Consider the following 21720-nt stretch of genomic DNA (forward strand, 5'->3'; position numbering starts at 1 on the left):
CTGGAAAAAGGAACCCTGGGTCCTGAGAACAGCCATACTCTCTGCCTCACTCGTTAGGTTTCTTGCAAGCTGAAATCTCTCAGTTAACAGAGTCGAAGGCCTCAATTTTAAGTTTAGTTGCGCGTTTTAGTCACACGTTTTTAGAACGCATCTGTCAAGCAACTATTTGTCCTGCCTTCCCTGTGAACATCATTCATTCATGAGGTAAAAGCTGGCAGGCTCTGGTCATCTGTTCCAAGATAATTACCCAAGCCTACGGAGGTGGTAGCAACAGGCATGATTTTTCTAAAGTTAAAAAGATAAAAAGAAAAAAGAAAGGGCTGGCCGAGCAGTGGTGGCACATGCCTTTAATCCCAGCACTTGGGAGGCAGAGGCAGGCAGATTTCTGAGTTTGAGGCCAGCCTGGTCTACAGAATGAGTTCCAGGACAACAGGCTTACACAGAGAAACCTGTCTCGAAAAACCAAAAAAGAAAGAAAGAAAGAAAGAAAGAAAGAAAGAGAGAGAGAGAGAGAGAGAGAGAGAGAAAGAGAGAGAGAAAGGGAGGAAGGAAGGAAGGAGAGAAAAGAAAAAAAAGAAAGGGCTGGAGAGATGGCTCAGTGGTTAAGACCATTGGCCGCTCTTCCAGACAGCTGTCTGTACCTCCAGTTCCAGATCTGACTCCCTCACACAGATATACATAAAGACAAAACAACAATGCAGACACAACAATGCACAAAAAATAAATAAATGATTAGAAATAATATTTTTTCTAAGCAAAAAGAAATGTATTTGGTTATAATATTCTAAGAAATCAATTCTCATAAACCTATTGTCTGGTCAAAGAGCAAATCAAAATTCCATAGGATTTATGTTTAACTTAGGTCAGGAGGGTTTGCCAGTGAAACTTCACCTGAAATCTGTTAAAGCCACATGAGAGGCAACACAGATCTATGGAAATCTCAACTTCCATAGCTTGGACCCAGAATCCTACCTGTCTGCAAATGTTATCATCTTTATCAAGTCTGCTGCACTGAGAGTCACCTGGGAGACACTCTGGGCATGCCTGTGAGGATGTTTCCAAGGAGATTTAACTGAAGAGGAATACCCCTCCTTGGATAGCACCATCCCATGAGCTAGAGCCACAAACCCAATAAACAGGAGAAGATACAGGAAGTGAATGAGCACTTGCATTCATCTTTTCCTGCTTCCTGATGGTGAACACAGTAGGACCAGCTGCCTCGTTCCTGCTGCCAATCGTTCTGTGCCTTGATGGGCCACATACCCACCAAAACAAGCCACCTTTTCTGAAGTCAAGTATCCAATTCAGCATCCTAGAAAGATGTTGGCACAACACCTACACAGAAACAGGAGCGCCCAGGAAACGTCCTTATTTTATCAGGACACTAAAAACAGTCTATATATCATTGATCAGGAAATGTTCCAACAGTCTGAAACTCCAGGGTGGGACAGTGTCTTAGTTAGGGTTTGACTGCTGTGAACAGACACCATGACCAATGCCACTCTTATAAGGACAGCATTTCATTACAGGTTCAGAGGTCCAGTCCATTATCATCAAGGCAGGAGCATGGCAGGCATGGTGCAAGAGGAGCTGAGAGTTCTACATCCTCATCAGAAGGTCAATAGGAGAAGACTGGCTTCCAGGCAGCTAAGAACAGGGTCTCAAAGCCCAAGCCCACAGTGACACACTTCTTCCAAGAAGGCCACACCTCTAAGGGTACCACTCCCTGAGCCAAGCATTCTCAGACAGTCCCACACCCTGAACTGATCTCGACACAGTTGAATACAATGAAGTAGTTTTTTTTCATAAGTTGGTTAGCCCTCCAAAGTACATTGTCTAAAAAAGTTAGACCACAAAGTTAGTACGATACCATCTGTGTGGAGAAAGAAACCAATTGCATCTCACCAGCACATCTGTCTGCATGCAGATCCACAGAGAAAGCTGAAGAGGGACCAAGGTCAAAAAGAACTGCTGTTGCCTCTGCATGCAGTTGGCAGAGGATTAGGGTGGTGGGTAGCAGGGCTCTGGCTTAAGCCATGGCCTTCATCTTCTCTTTAGGTGAGTGGCTCTCAGCCTTAATGTTTTAACACAATTCCTCATGTTGTAGTGGCCCCTAAGCCTAAAACTATTTTTGTTGAGACTTTATAGCTGTAATTTTGCTACTGTTGGGAATTATAATGGAGATATCTGTTTTTTCCAATGGCCAACCCCTATGAAAGGGTCCTTGACAACCCCCAAAGGGTGGTGACCCAGAGGTTGAGAACCACTGCTTTAATGACATGCATTCCACAGCACTTGCCTAGTTTAAGTCACTTTTAATGCTAGGCTGGCCTGACGCCTCAGTGGGTAAAGGCACTTGCCGCCAAACCTTCAGCTGAGTTTGATCTCCTGGATCTGCCCACAAGTTGTCCTCTGACTACACATGACATGAGATGTAAGTGCACATGAGTGTACACACATGCGCTCACACACATGTATGCTCACACAAAGGGAGAAAATAATAAGATCTACCAAAATATAATGGTTTCTGCTGTTATAGCTTTGTCTTCCTTTACAAATTTTGGTATTTTCCAAAATCTCTTCAAAAATGTCATACTTTTAGAACAATATAGGTTTTTTTCATTTTACTTTTTTTTTTTCTTTGAGACACGGTTTCTCTGTGTAGCCTTGGCTGTCCTGGAACTCACTCTGCAGACCAGGCTGGCCTCAAACTCAGAAATCCGCCTGCCTCTGCCTCCCAAGTGCCGGGATTAAAGGCGTGCGCCACCACTGCCCGGCTCCATTTTACATTTTTAAGATTATAATTTAACTACATTTCTCCCTTCAAACCCACCCTGCTCTCTTTTCTCACTGTTCTTGCGCACGTGTGTAGTGTGTGTGTGTGTGTGTGTGTGCACGTGTACACACATAGGTATATCTACATATACCGTCTGGTCTACATAATGTTACTTGTATATTTTCAGGGCCGACTGTGCTGGACATCAGATCGGTGTGCTCCTCCCTGGGAGAAGATACCTCCCCCACTCCCGGCTGCTTCCTCGGGTGTGCACGGTTGTGCTGTTTTTCTGCCCACTTTGGCATGTCTCCTGATCCCATCCTCATTCACTTGTAGTCAGTCATGCTGGTGAGAGAGACTTTATGGATGGAGCCTCTGACTTTACTAGGAGGCACAGCTCACAGAAAACTCAGATCCTCTGGCTGGTACAATCTCTCTGAGCCCTCGTCTGCAATGTTCCCTGTGTCTGAGGTACAGCAGGGTTTTGTAGGTGTATCCACTGGGACTTGGGCCCACAACTCTGTGTTTTGATTGTTTTCTGTAGTGGTCTCCATCTGTTGCTAAGAGAAAGTTTCTTGATGAGGGATGAAAACTAGATGAATCTGTCTGTAAGGATTAATGTTTATGAATTAGTAAATTAGTGAATGTAAGTTCTCTAATACCCATGGCGTCACCAGCATTGAATAGTTACCTAGGTTTCCAGTACCGGGCAGTTTCCCTCTTTATGAATTCTTAAGCCCAATTAGAGAACTGTTGGTTACCACCAAGGTGTGCTTGCCACTACTGCAAACACACCTTGATGCAGCCTTAGGGCTATTGTGCCATTCTGGTCATTGATGATGGCCACTGGTGTCATGGCTGGGTAGGACTGTGGACTAAGACCTGGTCTTTAATGAAGGCCATTGGTGTCATGGCTGGGTAGGACTGTGGAGTAAGACCTTTGGGTAGAGCTGGGTCATATTGTAGATTTATTCCTAGCTTTTTGAGAATTTTCTACACGGATGTCCATAGTGGCTGCACCAGTTTGGAATCCCACACCCAGTCCAGCATTTGTTGATGCTTAGAACAGTAGTTTTTGTAGTTCACTGTACTGTGTACTGAGAATTGGCACTCCAGCTTCTTTCTGCCCCTTGGTTTAAGCTTCTCTCACGATGAACTGAAGTCTGCTGACTCACCTTTCTTATACCCAAATCTATCACAAGTCACCAATTAAACAGGCTGCCAGTTGTACAATGTGACTGCCCAACACACAGAATTTTATACCTAAAAATGGTTAGAACGTTCATCTTAATCATGTGTATTGACCACAGGGGGAAAAGGCTCTGCCTGACTGGGAATAATTACCAAGATCAAAGTCAGCTGAATCTGTTCATTAGATGCAACTACATAGACTGTTGGGAAACCCACAGTCACAACAAACTAGCCAGACTCACAATCTAACCAACAGCTTTAAATGATACCCAAGGAGACCCAACATAGGCAAATCCTAAGTCACTGTCCTTTAGAAAAGGAGAAAAGTTGGGGTGGAGGAAGAGGACTGAGCACTGCCCTTAATGAAGCCAAGACCTCAAAACCCACCATTGAGAAAAGACTACAGCTTTCCCCACCAGCAGCCTTGAAAACCTTCCTGTCTATCTCTACTGCAACATCACACTTTTAGGCCTTTTCTCTTAGTGAACATTGTGTAACTCAACTGTGACAATCCCCCTGATCTAGCCATGAAGACAGACGGCAAGCTTTGGTCAAGCACTTTTGACCACCAGGCTGGCTAAGAAAGCTACAAGAGTCAGGCCTCATTGCCATGACTGCCTGTGACAGTCCACAACCTTCCTCCACTCACCACCAGGCCCAGATCCAGGAAGAGGAACTAGGAAACAGACAAGTGTTATAGGACAGGCCAATGACAAACACTTGTGCTGTTTCTTCCTAAGGACAGTTAAGTGTTCACACCTGTAAAGATCAGGCATTCTTCCACTTTAAGCCATGATAATCTTCAACAATCAGGCCAACTGTGGGTTTGGAGACAAGGCTTTAGTGCTATTGCCCAAGCCTCAGCCTGGCCAGGCCAGTGCTGTGATTACAGCAGGCATGGAGTTAGAGAGATGGCTCAGAGGTTAAGAGCACTGACTTCCTGAGGTCCTAAGTTCATTTCCCAGCAACCACATGATGGCTTACAACCATCTGTAATGAGATCTGACACCGTATTCTGGTGTGTCTGAGAACAGCACATATACTCACATAAAATAAATAAATCTAAAAAAAGAAAAAAAAAACAGGCATGTACCCACTTGTGTACTTTTCATTTGACATCTGTACCTCCTAGCAACATTCAAGCAAACTTCATTTTACGTGGGCAAATTAGAAATGCTGTTGTCTGAAGCAATTTTTAAAAAGAAAAAATTACCCAATTATAAAAAGCTACTGAGTAAGCCGGGCAGTGGTGGCGCATGCCTTTAATCCCAGCACTTGGGGGGCAGAGGCAGGTGGATTTCTGAGTTCGAGGCCAGCCTGGTCTACAGAGTGAGTTCCAGGACAGGCAGGACTACACAGAGAAACCGTCTCGAAAAAACTAAAAAACAACAAAAAAAGCTACTGAGTAGTCTGCTCTGACCCAGTAACCTTACACCAGATAGACTGCTCACATCCCTATGTGGCCAGCTTCCTGTCTGAAGGAATGAACACCTCTGTGGCTTCATTCCATTGTGGCTCTGAGTTGGTGTCAAGTTTTGTCAGCACAAGCAGTACTACTGAGGTACCAGAGTCAAGACACTATACTAGATTAAAAAGCTAAAGTGTATACCTCAGATGCCTTCAAAGGGGAGACCAACAAATGGCCACTTAAAAGGAAACGTAAAAAATCATTGCCTGGGTGGGTTCAGTCAGAGACCTGTCAATCACAGTTCAAAGAACCTACAGCTAAGATGTTATAGATTCAAATCTGAAGAAATCAGCAGAACCAGTGACTTCTTTCTTGATGTCGTTTTTTGGTTTTCTTTCTGGAATGTCTTGTGCTTCTTCCTGTGCTTCTTCGTTCTTATCACTCACCAATGAATCTAGCAGTGGCTCAGGAGTAATGGTACATCCATGTCAACACCAAATCGCTCTCTCCACTCAAATCTCTCCCAACCTAACTAGTTGGTAGCATCACTGCAAAGTTCTCCAAGTTATTAAAAAGTGCCTTAGCACAGTGTTATGTGATGCCCGAGACAACGCCAATCTCAACAGTCATAGTCCTATCAAAAGAACAGCCCTTGTGGACAGTGGCAGTGAACCAGATGTTGTCACACTTTTGTAAGACGTAGTTTAACTTCAAAATAGCCCAACAGTCAATCCTCTCCAACCTCTTAACTACCAGCCTAGTCAAGTCACTGTCATGGACTACTGCAAACACAAGCTTTTTCCTGGATAACTGGATTCTCAACTGGAAAAGCTGTTAATTCCATTCCAAAGCAACAGCCATTGCCCCCCACTTCTGGCATAAGCCACGGAGCCTGTGCTCACCTTTCTGGTCCAGCCTCTCAGCAGTCTTTCTATGGACCTCTCAGCGTGATTTTTTTTTTTTTTTTTTTTTTTTTGGTTTTTCGAGACAGGGTTTCTCTGTGTAGCCCTGGCTGTCCTGGAACTCACTCTGTAGACCAGGCTGGCCTCGAACTCACAAATCCACCTGCCTCTGCCTCCCAAGTGCTGGGATTAAAGGCGTGCGCCACCACTGCCCGGCACGTGATCTGTTTTAGCTTTGCTCAACTAAGGTCCTCCCAGATAACCCACTTGAGCCACCTCCTCCAATAACCAGATTGTGTTCTATGTAATCTACACGTTCCCACCACAAAGCACCGCCTTTGTCATCCCCCCCCCACATTTATGTACATTTTCTACACACATCCCTATCTCCCCGACGAACCATGGGCTCAGTACTGTAACACATACCTGAGGTGACTAACTTCTAAGCCTGTGGCAAAATACTTAACTCTTCAACCAAGAAAGCTAAAGACAAAGGGCCCAGGGTGAGTCCCACACAGAGGAACATTCAACTACACTAAGAACGGAGGAGGGGCTGGGGGTGCAGGCAATAGCATGGCACCCTAGCCTTTAGAGATCTTTACGGAAACCATGACAAGCAGACGCTGGGCTAGACATTGCCACTGTTCACCACGCACCTAGATGATCCGCAGTAGAATGGACAAGGAGTCAAATGAATGCAGCATGGCATGCTGGGAACTGGCCTTCACCGGGATCCTATTAACTTCACCCATCAATTTAATTTCCAAATCTTCAGCATTAAGGATTCAAAATCTCACAACAGAAGCCTTAACATCTACTCACATAAACACATATTTGTACTCAGTAGTTGTCTATACCTCAGGCAACCACACAAACCCAGGACGTACAGTGCTGTACAACACAATTTATGTGAACTCACCTAATATCAAAAATAACACACAAGCTGAGGGAGAATGCTCTAGGTTAAGAATAACCATGACAACCAACTAAGACATGTGATCATGGACAATGGTTGCAGGCTTCAAAGTTTTCTACAATAAAAAAAGTAGGAAGATCGAAGACACCACAACCAAATTTCATTCTCAACTGGTAGGATACAACTACCAACTGTCTAATGAAACACAAAAATGAATTAGGTGTAGGCCTTTCTTACTAGATTTTTCTAAACCAAAAACAAATAAAAGCTTCCCTTGTCGTCTCCTCCTCATTGGACATAAATGCCTGTTTGCCTAGAACCTTGGGATATCAAGCTGCAACCCAACCAGATGAGACTAAAAAAATAACCAGCTGTCACTGACAGATTTAAAACAAGAAGCCTATTCCTTTACTGTTACAAACTTGATTATACAGCAAGCCTTGAAAGACCCGTGAGTTCTAGGAAACTACTTAAACTCTTCACACCATAAGCCTTAAGCCCCAACACCACATTGCTGTGCATGCTCCATACACACGAGACACGCGCTGGGTAAAGATGAGTATTTATTCACTTTACAAAGAGAATGGTATTAAATTGCCATAAACAGCTCCATTTATAGACAAATAACAACTGTACATCAATAGTTCAGCAGCTTGCCCAAGGTGCCCTTCCCGATTTGGCTGTGCAGCCTGCTCTGCCCAGTGGGAGTCCTCCCAGATCTTGCGTTTCTTACAGTCACAGGTAGGAAAGACACGCATCTGCTCAGTCCTTTCTGCAGAAGTGAGCTCTCCATCTGCGTCCCTCATTGAATGCCAAGTTAGTACTGGCCCACTCTTAGAAACAAGACAAATTACTGGTAATTTGAAAAAGCTGTGTAGCACACCAAAATACTTATTTATACATACATAAAAAATCTTGAGTAAGATTTATCATTTTGAAAGATAAACAGATACCCTAGCCCTGCCAAGAGTGGGTAATGAAAAGGAACAAAAAAGTTAAATTACTGAATTATAAAAATAGTTTCTTTGGAAAAAAATTCCAGCAAGGTTATTATTAATATCTAAAACCAAAGAGAAAAAAATAAACAATTGTTCTCTGATCCATTAGTAATTTAAATAAAAATGGAAACCTCCTCAAAAGCAGCTAGGACTGAAGGGTTACAAAGTTGCATGTTGAGCAGGTCTCATCTGTACACTGATGAGTCTTTACAGTCTGCAGACAAGAAACCCCTTAGGGATGGCTGAGGCTTTGCTTCTTTAATTACCATTATTTTGTTTTGTTTAAAAAAATATCTCACATGACACTTTAAAAAATAAGTGGTTATTTGGGGAAGCACTCCAACCACCCAACCGATCTGGGTCAGATCAGCAGTGAGTGGACAAGCTAGGGAGACTGTGACCTTATTTCTGTAAATCACAACCATTTTAACTTTTAGGTATTCCTTCATGTTTTAGGAAAATGTATCAAATTAGACGTGCTGGATTAAAAACAATCCACTGATGCTACTTGCATTTGGACTGGATGAAAGATACCAACCTGAGATGAGAGCCAACTCCTTTCCAAGTGTCCAGTTCCTGACCCCTATGGCATGTCTGTATTCACCTAAGTCGGTTTCCGATAGAACCAATCATACCAGAGTATTATATTATAAAAATATACCATATATTGGACACTCATGTCAGTACATTGCAGAAAGTGTGTCTATTTACTGTGTAAAGTTTATTAACATTTGAATGAAACATTCTTATTTACACAGTTAAAGTCTGGGGCACGCAGGACAGGAGGTGTGGGAATCGCCTCTGTGAACTTGGAAGCATGTGGCGGCCTTTTGTCTTCTGGCACAGGGCAAGCCTCCCTGGGAGGATGCAATAGACAGCATTGGGCAAGTCGAGCCAGGATCCTCGTGTGACGGGCTGTTTCTGTCTTCACTCTTCTTCACTCTCATTTTCAGGATCTAAATCCGAATCTCCGTTTAATTCCTTTTCACTTGACACTTCTCTGTCCTCTTCATTCTCTTCTTTGTCTTCCATGTCCTCATCTTCCTCCTCATTGTCCTCATCAGCGCCCTCATCCTTTTCACTGTCTTTCTCTTCATCTTCGTCCCAATGATCCTGGTGGAATAACAAAAAAAAAAAAAAGGAATTTATGAAGCTCCTTGACAGTGAGGGTAAAAACCAGACAGAGCAGAAAGCATCACTCACATCAGAATCCTTCTCCGGAATCTCATCATCAGACTCCTCCTCAGAAGACTCTGTAAGAGAACAGCGGGACAGTGCTGAGGTGCCCAGTGTGTGCTATTCAGTGAGTAGCTGTCGTTTCTGCTGGCATGGTTGAATCAGGGTCCTGTGTGGCCCAGACAGGCCTAGAGCTTGCAGTCTCCCTGCATCTGCTCTAAATTGAGCTTACAGGTATAGGGCACACACCTTCTAGATTCAGCACCCAACTTTACTGTGACCCCAATCACCTTGCTGTTTTCTGAGACAGGGTTCACTGTCTAGCCCTGCCTGTCCTAAAAGTCACTCTGTAGACCAGACCTGCCTTTGCCTCCTTAGTGCTGGGATTAAAGGTGTGCACCACCACTACCTGGCTTATTACCCTGTTTTTAACATTTATTTTTATTTTAAAATAAAACAAGACGCCTGAGAGAGGAGCTGCCAGCAGAAACACGAGGGCACCGGGCTGCTCAAGTGACAAGCAGTGTAACTATCTCATGTGGATGCTGAGACTGAAATGTGCTCTTTACCCCTCAGCCATCTCTACCCATAAAATTAGTATGTACATTCACAGAAACATTTCAAGTATCAACAACTTATAAAAATCTTATCTTAAAATATTCCATCATTTTTGGACCACCAAATAGACAGTGGGTGTGTAAATATTCTATATAAGAAATGATGGGTCAAGTGTCTAAGACAAATGTTTTTGCATGGTTTGTGACCCATAACATCTAGCTACAGGAAAACAACCTGCTGTTAACTGTACAGTTTTAGACTGTTGCCTAAGCACTGGGAAATGAAGGGCAGGACGAGCTGAACGGCTCTTGTGTAAGGCAGTACGAAACCTGCATGGTGTACACCACACGACAGGTGACTGGACCCAACTCAGCTTCCCTCATCCAGTTCAAAACAATCTCAGCATTTACAGGAGTTTAAATTTTATTAAGAAACCTGAGCAATAACAGCACGGAAAACATCAAACCACACGAACCCATCAGAGGCCCAGAAGCCTGGGCTCCACAGACCATGACTCACGGAACTCCAGAAGCACCCAGATGAAAGTGGGAAGCAACCTTCAATTCTGACACCTTACAAAGCTGCTCTCTACCAAGGACATAAACACGCATCCTGCCCCCATGGGCTCCTACACAACGAACTCTTGCCAACATTAAATCTCAACTCTGATATTTGAAACATGTCACTGATGTTATAGTTGCACTTCTTTAAAGTCACTACACTTTTACACTTAGTAGGCTTTTTTAAGGTGTAAAAAGCAAAGTGAGGAGTGTGACCCAGCAGTCCTCTGCCCCTCATGCACGGTCAGTGTTGGCAGCATTTCCTGACAGGTAGTCGGCCAGCCCCAAGACTGAGCCTCTCATAGACGCTGCCTACCAACAGCCCACAGTTACACAGGTCACGTCTCGTCTACATCACAATTACTGTGATTTTCTTGACTCACTTAAGCAAATAAAATATTAAATAAAGTAATTTGAAAATTACTAACAACTTAAAATTACAAGGAAAATTACTAGAATATCTTAAGTTTATAGAGGTATATTATTATTTTTCTCTGAAACCATTCTACTTCACGTTTAGACAGTTCCCAGTCAGTATTCCTAGTTTTGATTGCTGCTATAATGAGGTTTTTTTCTAAAAGCTTTCTATGACCAGTTACTGGGGTATAATAATGCTGACTCCTTTTTGCTGGTCTTGGTGCTCAGGACACTTGCTGATTTGCATAGAACCTATTAACAACAGGTAATTGTAGATTCTTTGTGCCAAAGAATAATATATGTCAAGTCTATAGAATATATATATGTCTTAGATTAGAATTCTTTAGGAAGGACATCTGGAGAAATAAAAAAGTACCTTACTATCTGGTTCCTAGCTTCACCACTTAAGATGCTAAAGAAATTCCTTTTAATTCCATGGGTGCTTAGGTTATTAGAGATGTGTAGATGGTGTACTTTCAGATTTAGTTCTATGCTTAGTGTTCTCCAGTGGAATGCTATTCCACTGTATTAGCAGCAGATTTCTTGATCCATTTGAGAACAATGGCTGAAGCCAGTCTTGGTCCTCAGCATTCTTGTTTACCAACACCATGGTCTCCTACATTCAAGTTCTTCAATCTTGACTAGCACGAGTCAGCAGACCACATGCCAGCCACTTCCCTTGGGTTTTGTCAGGAGTTTGACAGTTTCAAGAGATGTGACAAGATTTCACATTCTTGTTTATACAAAAAACTAGGTTTAAAAGGATCCATGTACACATGCAAATTTATAAATGCAAAATAGTAAGATGTTCCTTAGAACAGGTAGGGGTGGGAGAGGTCTTTCTTCAAGGAGGTGGTAAGGTAACAAAACAGAAGAGAGGAGGGGAGGTAATGTGGGCTAAGGCAGAGAGGGAGGGAACAGGTGAAAACTACGTATGAAGACACATGCTTAAAAATTCTATGACAGCCGGGCAGTGGTGGCCCATGCCTTTGATCTCAGCACTTGGGAGGCAGAGGCAGGCGGATTTCAGAGTTCGACGCTACCGTGGCGTCGACAGAGTGAGTTCCAGGACAGCCAAGGCTACACAGAGAAACCCTATCTCAAAAAACATAAAAGCAAAACAAAAAACAACAATTAAAAAAAAAAGTCCATGACAAAGCCCATTCATCACTCCGAATGCTAACCAAAACCATTAATTTTTTAAAAAAGATCACCCATGGGCATTTCTATAAAAGTAAGGAAGGGAACCACGTGACTGTGCAGCCACCAGCCTCTGCTCCAACCTTTACCTTCTTCATACACCAATTTTGCCTTCTGTCCAGGGGAGGGCATTTTTTTCGTTTTTTCTGATGCTGTAACCTGAAAGAAGGAATTATAAAGCAATTATAAGTTTATTCTAAGTATAGACAATAACACACACAGCTCCCCAACACTCAGCTACTTTTCCCTCTCTGACTGGCCTCCTCCAAAGGAATGAAGGACCCAAAAACAACTCAGAACAACCATGAGACAAATATAAAAGGAAACTGACTCTGTATGTGTTCAGAAACTGTGTGCAGTGGTGAGAACACCTTACTGCATGAACTGTTAGGGAGACAGCCCATGACTCACGCACAGCTCACAGTAACAAGGTGAGCTAAACACACACTGGTCAGAGTGGGCATGCAGCTCAGCTGGTGAGTGCTCGAATGTGCTGTGCAGGCCTGCAGGAAGAGGTAGGATTAAACATTACACAGAGTAGGTTCAAGGCCAGCCTGGGGGAGAAAGGAATGAACAAGTCGGGAATGGACAGTCAGGCTTCCCTGCTGTCACTCAGGTAACTCCCAGGTTAAAGCCGGGACTCTTGTCTTACTGAACTCAGTCTCTTACTACTTGGGTTCCTCTTCATTGATTTCCCCACTATCACACCCAGGTCTGAGCTCAAAGCCATCTGATTTGCTCACTTGCGTGACGAGAAGAATGAGCTTCCCATGCAGGTGTGAAAGTTTCTGGAAAGTTCTGACTCTGCTTTCCATTAGCTGGTAGAGTGTTCCTAGCTGGTGTACCAGGTCAGGCAACTAGAATAAAAGATACACAAGTAACCACTTGGCATCATCAGCACATTCTAAAGAGGACATAACATCATGCTCAGCCTAGCCCAGGAGCCAGCCCCTACACAAGCAGGTGTCACAAGTCCTCCTAGCAGCAGTGAGGGTTTGGACACAGCCCAGCAACAACCAACTTTCAAAGAAAACCCTTGGTGTCCTGGCAAGAAAATAACCTCAAAACATACAAAACGTAAGGTAGAGCAGGTGGCAAGGTGAAATCTTATACACTGATAAATTATTTTAAACAAGGTCAACAGAGGGTAGATAACAAAACACTCCACTACACAACTCTTAGCTGAAGGGACTTTCCTCTGACTCTTGTCCAGTATCCAGAGTACCATATACACTTGTCATAGGCTCTGAGGCACCAGAAGCTCCTCCCAGCTGTCAGGACAGCAATGGAGAACAAGGTGAACCTCACACACAACACTGTAAGAGCATTCTATCAATCACACTGAAAAATTCAACAGGAAACCTTTTATTTGTCCCTATAAATGGGAAAAGATCCTATACTTTGCCCTTTAAATTAGCCTTTACTGGCCCTATTTCTGACATTTGAACATAAAAACAATTATTGCTTGTCTCTCCCTTTTCCAGCATTCTGTCAGTGTCACCCAGACGTGCAATAGAACGTGTGCCTGTTTGGAAGCACTGAAGGAAAGAAGCCTGAGCTAAGGCGCAAGCTACAGTAACCAGGGGACATTAGTGACACTGTACAGGGGGTCAAGCTGAGCTGCAGTGATGGCTCGGGGGCTGTGGCTGCACAAGCAGACCCCCAGAACTTATGTAACTGTAAGGTGGGAGTGGCAACCTGGCTACAATTCCAGCCTTCTCAGACTGAGCTGGCAAGCCTTGATTTGAATGAGACCTGCCCTCAAAGAATAAGGTGGAAGATTCCTGACACCAACCTTGGGTCTCCACACACATACATATGTGCACATGTATAGTCCCACACATACAAATGTATACTATATACATACACATAAGAGGAGAGGACCTATAACTTAATTATGGAATGTCTTCCTTAAGCTGTATGTTAAAACTTTCTAGGAAAATATACATAAAATGCTAAGCGAAGAAGTAATAATTTTGTTTTTAGTTTACAGTCTAACTGACAGCCATGTGTGACGGATCCTGCTTATAAGCTTAGGTTGCAGCAGGAACAGCTGAAGTACAAAGACAGAACTGGCCATACAGTGAGTTCCAGGCCTACAGAGTGAAACCCGGGCCTCAAACACAAAACAGAACCCTCAGGGCAGAGCTGCAGAGAGGACTTGGCAGAGGACTCAGGTTTGGTTCCCCAACACACACACAGTGGCTCACAGTCATTGGTAACTCTAGATCCAGGATATCCAATGTTCTCCTCCACAGATATCTGGCATGTATGTATACACACAGACAAAATCTCATACACATAAAATAAAATAAAGAAAAAACTTCAATACAGGCCAGAGAAACGGCACAGAAAAGCTGTTTATTGCTAAACCTGATGACCTGAATTGGACACTAAAACCCACATGGGAGAGAGAGAGAGATAGAGAGCTATGCTGCCCTCTGACCTCCACACTTCATGCCATGGGCAACCCCCCCAACAGATACAAATAAACATAATTTCTTTAAAATTAAAAACTCAAAACATAACAAACATGCAAAGAGTAAATCATGCTGTAACAGAAAAAACTTATTTTACTGGCATTAAGATTTGTTTCATTTACTTGATTTATTCATCTATTTCTTTATTTTGGTGTTTTGTGACAAGGTTTCTCTGTATAATATACCCCTGGCTGTCATAAAAATCATTTTGTAGACCAAGCTGGCCTTGAACTCACAGAAAGCCACCTTTGCTGAGCTTAAAGGCTTGCTGTAAGATGTTATCTCCTACCAGGAGGTGATGGTGCATGCCTTTACTCACAGAGCCCTGAAGACTGAGGCAGAAAGCGCTCCTTGAGTTCCCAGGACAGCCTGGTCTACATACAGGGCTACAGACAGAGACCCTGTCTCAAAACCAAACCAAATCAAACAAAACAATACCCCCAAAAATCTCATAATGATGATGATGAATAAATAAATAATAAACTCTCTAAAAGAAGCAAAGGGTGGCTTTAGTTTCTAATCCTTACCAAAGCCTAACTGTTACTCATCCTTAGGAGAGACTTACTGTGGACAGGTATGATGCATGGATCGTCAGCACACATTTCAGCCACTGGACCATTAAAACAGCACTAGCAAAAAAGAGAAATTCAAGTAAAGGAAATGTTCACTGATTCAAAACCAAATATAACAAACTAAAACAGGAGATCTGTGAAGGAAGGCAGCCGTCAAGCACTACATGTCCCAGGATTTTGTTCCATCACAGATGAATCTACCAGGGCAGAACTATCATCCAAATATACACAAATGATTTTCCCTTTTATAATCACATTTGAGCCCACCTACAAAGACCAGGCTGGCCTTGAACGCAGAGAACTACGTGCCTCTGCCTCCAAAGTGCTGGAATTAAAGTGTGCACTGGATGAGTGCTGCTGCTCTTAATTCATCTATAGGACAGTAATTCAGCTCAGGCAGTAGCACAAACCTTTACCAAGGCAGAAAATACTGAGTTCTAGACCAGTAAGTTACATAGTAAGGCTGTGTCAAACAAGAGAAAACATACATCACTGAAACAGCTTACCTATTGGGATGTCCCTGTAACCTCTTCGTAAGCTAAAGGAGAGAAAATACAATTAGCATCAGCACTGCAGAGGCCCGCTTTCCCACCAATTCCCCAACGCAAGGAGAGCTATAGGAGTATCTGCTCCACCTGGCAATATATTTTTACTCAACACAAATTTGATTTCATTTTCATAAGAGTAATTACATGACAGAAATATAGGTTAGGGCTTGAATGTTCAGTAGATAAATGCACAGCGACCAAATATAGACCGGTGATTGCCTATAAATCTGAAGGTATGGGAAGGGGCATGCAGAGTGACTACTAATGGATACAAGATTCTTTTTGGAATGATACTTGGACAATCTATGAACAAACGTTGTTCTTCTTAGCAACTACATTGTACACTAGGAAAGAGTTAATAACTTCATGGTATATATAAACAGTATGTCCATTTTTAAAATACATAAAAATGTATGAAAAATGCAAGGAAGGTAAATTTTAATTTGGAACAAACAATAACTCAATATATGAGCACACATCTCTACAGTCTTTAAATCTTTCCTACCAATGATGTAAAAATAGCACATACTATTACCAAAATCACTCTCACAAAACACTTCATCATGTTAAAAAAATATATAACTACAAGTACAACTTCTATTACAAAGCATTCATTCTTCCAGTATAATATTTAATAATAAGTACCCAGTCTTTTACTATTTCAGTAGAATTATACTTTTTGGAAATTAAAAGTATATTACAAAATGTACTTTTGAAGGAAATTAAGTTTTCCCAACTATAACTAGTGATTAAACACTTAAACTGAATTCAGCATATTGACAGCCTCCAGAATCTATCTACTTTCCCTGACACCCAGAATGAATGCAGGTGCTGAGTTTCCCCTGAGTTTTCATTTAAACATGTGGTGCTGCTTGGTGTTTCTGCTAAGCGTGCCACACTCCTTCTCTTAGCCTAGCTGCTCCCTACCTTTGGGAACACAGTTAAACGGAGTTACTAAAGAACTAGCTCTTGCAGGAATCATGCAAGTTCCTTCTGGTGTCAAAGGCTGGTCTCTGCAATCCACATTCCAAACGGAGGAACTAAACCATCAGGAATTAGAGTACATCACAAGGATAAAGGGAGAAAGAAATCAAAGAAGTGGGCTCCATGTTGGGGTACTCAGTGGTTACAGTCCCACACGACAGCACTAGGTAAGCAGTATTCCCTGGCTCACTTGAAGCAGCAACAGTTACCTCTTGCAACAGTGGGATAACAGCATGCAAGGGTATCCTCAGCACAGTCTTCTTTATTAGGTTGATATTCCTAGTTTGAAGCACTTTCTGTGAAAAAAAAAGTAAGTGACAATTAAGACAAGCATACCTCCAATACTGAGACTGTACCTGAAAACTCTGATGTAACAACTGGAAAGAGACTTAACTGGGTGAATCAGACTAGAGATCAGGTAGAGTTGCCTTCAGATAACACTCAAAAGAACCTCTGTCTCCAGACACTTTAAAAACAAGACTGCACTACTGGCAATGCTCTCCAACTTCCATCTTACTAAATCAGAGCTGTCTGCACAGAGGGAACTAAGTAAGTTTCTGTTTCAAAAAAAAAAAAAACACCTCTTTTAAACTTTCGCCATTTGATAGATATGTAAACCAATCAAATGACTACATGAATAGATGCTTCAACCAAAGCCCTTTAAGGCTTTATCTCAAGGAGAAGGCCAGACTAAACTCTGGGTTGTAGAAAAAGGAGATCAGTGTTATATGTCAGAGTCAGAGACATTTCTGAGAAACAGGAAAGGAGGGAGTGGGAGAAAGAGCACACTCAGGGTCTGATGCACCTTTCCTTCCTAAAACCTTCCTATCTAAGTGACAGGTTAGCAAAAGCAAACAGTAAGTTAGCGTCTAGTTATTTCCTCCCGTTCCTTTAGAATCCTTGCAGAATCCTAACCAGATTTACTTACTTGTAAAAATTACCTTTACACCAACATGGTATCTTTTTTGTTTTGTTTTTTGTTTGTTTGTTTGTTTTTCGAGACAGGGTTTCTCTGTGTAGCCTTGGCTGTCCTGGAACTCACTCTGTAGACCAGGCTGGCCTCGAACTCAGAAATCCACCTGCCTCTGCCTCCCAAGTGCTAGGATTAAAGGTGTGCGCCACCACTGCCCGGCACATATCTTTAAACATCACCTAATTACAAAATTTCATAGGCCATTACACACACACACACACACACACACACACACACACACACACACAATTTCATACAATCATTGGGAAATTGAGGCATAGAATGTCCTGATCTAATAGTTCTTGATTAAGCTAAATTTCATTTTCAAATAAACAACATATGGTCCACAGCAAACTACGAGTTGAGCACAGTGGCAGGCACTGCAATCCCAGCTACCTGGAGGCTAAAGTAGGAAGATCACAAATTTGACCAGTCTGGCCAACTTACCAACATAATATCTCAGAAAATTTTTTTTTAAGTTCTACGGGTATACTACTTTCCTGGTATATATAAAGCCAAGGGCTTGATTTCAGCACTGCTTAAAAGAGAAAAAAAGGAAAATGAAAAAAGCTACATATATAATCCCCAGCCCTCAGGAGTCTAAGGCTAGCCCGGACTGCACAGTTCCATACTGACTCAACAACACTAACAAAACAACCAAAGTTGTAACCCAGTGAGACTGCCTAGTTAGCACACATAAGCCCTGGGTTTGAATATCAGCAGTTAAAAAAAAAAAGAAAGAAAGAAAAAGAAAAAAACCTACTCTACTAAAGCATAATGTGCTAATTTAAAACTTTAATAACAATAAAACTGAACATACATGGTAACTTTAAACATTCCTAAAATAACCTCTTTATTATAAATCTGTGATCAAAGTTCAAATCATCTAGAAGCTCCCAAAAACATCTGTATTTGGGATACCGTCACTCCTGTGTCAACTGCTTCAATCGTCCACTCACACAGGGATCCACTGTCTTAATGAAAGTGTAGTGGAGCTGCAGGAAATAAAAAAGAAGGCAGCCTGTGGCTCCTGTGTTTTAAACTAAGCCTGATTACGCTCTATTACTGCTGTGTCTGCTTTCTTTGTGGTTTGCTAAATAAGCCTCTTGGGGATGGTGGGGGACACATCGCTGCATGTGCGGGGGTCAAAGACAAAGAAACTACAAACACATACAGAGCCAGACATGGTGATGCATGCCTGTAATTCCAGCATTCAAGAGGCAGAAACAATACTTACACATTTCGGAATATACACAATATACAACAAGTAAAGAAATAGACTCCAGACAGACAGATGACACATAGAAAGGACTAAAGCAAATAAAAGGGAGAATGACTAAGAAAAACAAAATCAAGAGGATATCTGTAACTTCAAGGCCAACTGGGCACCACAATGAGACCATGTCTAAATCTGAATGAATGAATGAATGAATGAATGAATGGAGGCTGGGGGTGTGGCTTAGTTTGTTGAGTGCTTTCTTAGCATGAAGTAGGCCACACAAATTCAATCCCTAGTCCAAGGTCAATGTCAACTACATCATGAGGCCAGCATGGTAAAAAGAAAGGAAGGAAAGGAGGGAGGGAGGGAGGAAACAAAGGGAAGGGAAGAGAAGGCAGGAATCTCCTCCCGATCTAAACAGAACACTCGTGTACTTGTTCAATCTGAACAGCTTGGGAGAATGGAAAAGGCTGCTATTTAATAAATATGCTGAGATGTATTTATCAGATGATGGGTGGGCCACCAGAACTGTAAGATGCCCATCAAGAGTAAGGCCTAACTACTTGGAAGTAATCTAAAACTTCAAGGCAGAAAAAAAGTTTTAATAAGCTACCTAATACTTCTTACGCTATCAACAAAACTATAATGCTAGCAATTTAAATTAAAAAGTAAAAAAAAATACAAATAAATTATCCCAAACTAATCAGTGCTGGGTATGGTGGGCACATCTTTAGTCCCAGGACTCAGAAGGCAGAGGCAGGTGGATCTCTAGTATGACTCCAGGATGGCCTACCAAGCAAGCTCCAGGACAAAGATACAGAGAAACCCTGCCTCAAAAACAACCAGCTACAGTAACTTCTCTAGAGGCCATATTTAAACAAATAACCCTATAAACCAGTTACAACTACCAAGAAGATACTTCTAGCAATGATTTTTTTTTCCTCTCACAACTAAGCATAAAACATTCTAAAAATACAGTATTTCATCAATGTGACAAGGACATTTCCCCAGGAAACAAACAGTTTAAGAAAGTTGTACCACCCTCTAGATTCCCTGGGACTTTTACAATCTCTCTCCTTTAAACTCCACCCCGACACAGCCCCTGTTTTCACATGGGCATGCATTTTCCAGAATCTGTTATGCAATCATCTCCCTTGTTGTCAGACTTTACCCTAAGAGTATATACTTAACGATTCATCCCCATCATAAGTCTCTAAGTAGCACAATCCTTGCACTGCTAGATTTAAAAAGTTCTCTGCACTGGCAATGGACATCCAGGTGCCTGACTCTGCAAGAACACACTCATCAGTTTCTTGGTGAATAGGAGCAGAACAGTGGACTTGCACAGTAGGTGCATTCTTCCTTTTTAACTCTCAAATTGTTTTTCTAAGGTAGCCATTCCATTTCACACTGTTATAGCAAGGCATGGTTTTCAACTGCTAAGTATCCTGACAATACAATGTCATCATTTTAAATTGTAAACAATATATAGCAGATATATAGTATCAAAATCTCACTGATTTTGCTTTGCCTTTCTGTGATGATTAATGTCTTAAAAACCTTTTTTCCACATGGGCTGGTGAGATGGCTCAGAGGGCAAAGAATCTTACAATTACTACCAAATCTGACAACTGAAGGTCAACCCACATGGTTGGAAGGACAGAAGCAACTCTCAAAGGTGTCCTCGCCCTCCACATGGCCCCTGTGGCACTCTCTGGCACATACAATAAGCAAGCAAATAACAAATGTAAAAATTAACAATCAACATTTGCTACACATTCCTTTGTCCCTGACTTCGGTATGTTGTCTGTTCATCTCTCTAGTGGTTTTGTTAAGTAATATCTTGTTAGATAATTTGTATATACCCTGGGTAAACACTCAGATGTGAGCAGACGTTTTCAGCCTGCAGCATGGAGTTCCATAGTGATGTTCTGTTTCATGATCCTAACACTGAGTTGGTTTGCTGGAACAGGCCCCTGCTGTATCACAAACGGCTAGCTTGTAAAAAGCACAATCACCCTGCCTCAACCTTCTCTGAGCACTACAGTATCTGACTACCGTTGTCTTCTGAGACCGTATCTCTCTGTGGCCCTGACTGTCCTTGGCTATACACATCAGGCTGGCCTAGATCACTGCCTCATCTCAACTGCTGAGATTAACAAAGGCCCAACACCTCCAGCATCTAAAATGTCTTCAATAGCAGAAGGTGTTGATTCTAAAAGTGTCCAAATGGTGATTTACTCCTTTACCCTATGATTTTTACACACATACCTGCACTCACGTTTAATAATAAAATATTTTTTAATTGTTATTAACTTGTGTTAGGTACGGTAACAGATGGTAGTTCCTTCTTTCTAAAGGCCTATTCATGGATGAAACAGTTTTTAATCATTTCTAAGCTTTACTCCACCTTCAGAAGCATGGGAACATATAAATGAATACATGATGGACAGGCAAAGCATTTGTGGGAGCTTATGAACCTGACAGATGGGTTTCTGGTCATCTACTGTACTGTATAGAACCTGGTTCATCTACTGAGGACAACTTCAGATCATATTCACATAACATCGATGACAGGCGATCTGCACTACATTCAAAGGTACTGCCAAACAAGTGTTTTGTACAGATTATTTTTCGCCAAATTTGTCTAGGTTTCCAAGCCACATTAAACTACAACTCAGCTAAATGCATCAACAGAAACTACTTGGAAAGTAATCTCAAGTTTTTAGAGCTGCTTGATTCCTCTCTTTATAAAAATTACTTTATTTGAAAATCATAGCATTCACAGGTCACAAATTTAAAGTCATCTATACTGACTGAACTAATACTGCTAAGTCATGAA

At 42.0% G+C, this 21720-nt stretch overlaps 1 protein-coding gene across 1 annotated transcript in view; it reads right to left on the reverse strand.

Moving 5' to 3' along the window:
- Positions 1 to 7738: 7738 nt before the first annotated feature.
- Wdr43 (WD repeat domain 43) overlaps positions 7739 to 21720 on the reverse strand; it is a 40413-nt gene continuing 26431 nt past the window's right edge. Inside the window, exons 12-18 of the mRNA XM_034514372.2 lie at positions 16896 to 16982; positions 15661 to 15692; positions 15148 to 15211; positions 12846 to 12959; positions 12192 to 12261; positions 9395 to 9444; positions 7739 to 9304 (exon numbers count right to left, since the gene is read on the reverse strand). Coding sequence (XP_034370263.1) covers positions 9119 to 9304; positions 9395 to 9444; positions 12192 to 12261; positions 12846 to 12959; positions 15148 to 15211; positions 15661 to 15692; positions 16896 to 16982 — 603 coding nt within the window. The 3' untranslated portion in view covers positions 7739 to 9118. The remainder of the gene's footprint in view (positions 9305 to 9394; positions 9445 to 12191; positions 12262 to 12845; positions 12960 to 15147; positions 15212 to 15660; positions 15693 to 16895; positions 16983 to 21720) is intronic.

The sequence above is a fragment of the Arvicanthis niloticus genome, chromosome 11 (genome assembly GCF_011762505.2).
Source record: "Arvicanthis niloticus isolate mArvNil1 chromosome 11, mArvNil1.pat.X, whole genome shotgun sequence".
Lineage (NCBI taxonomy): Eukaryota > Metazoa > Chordata > Mammalia > Rodentia > Muridae > Arvicanthis > Arvicanthis niloticus.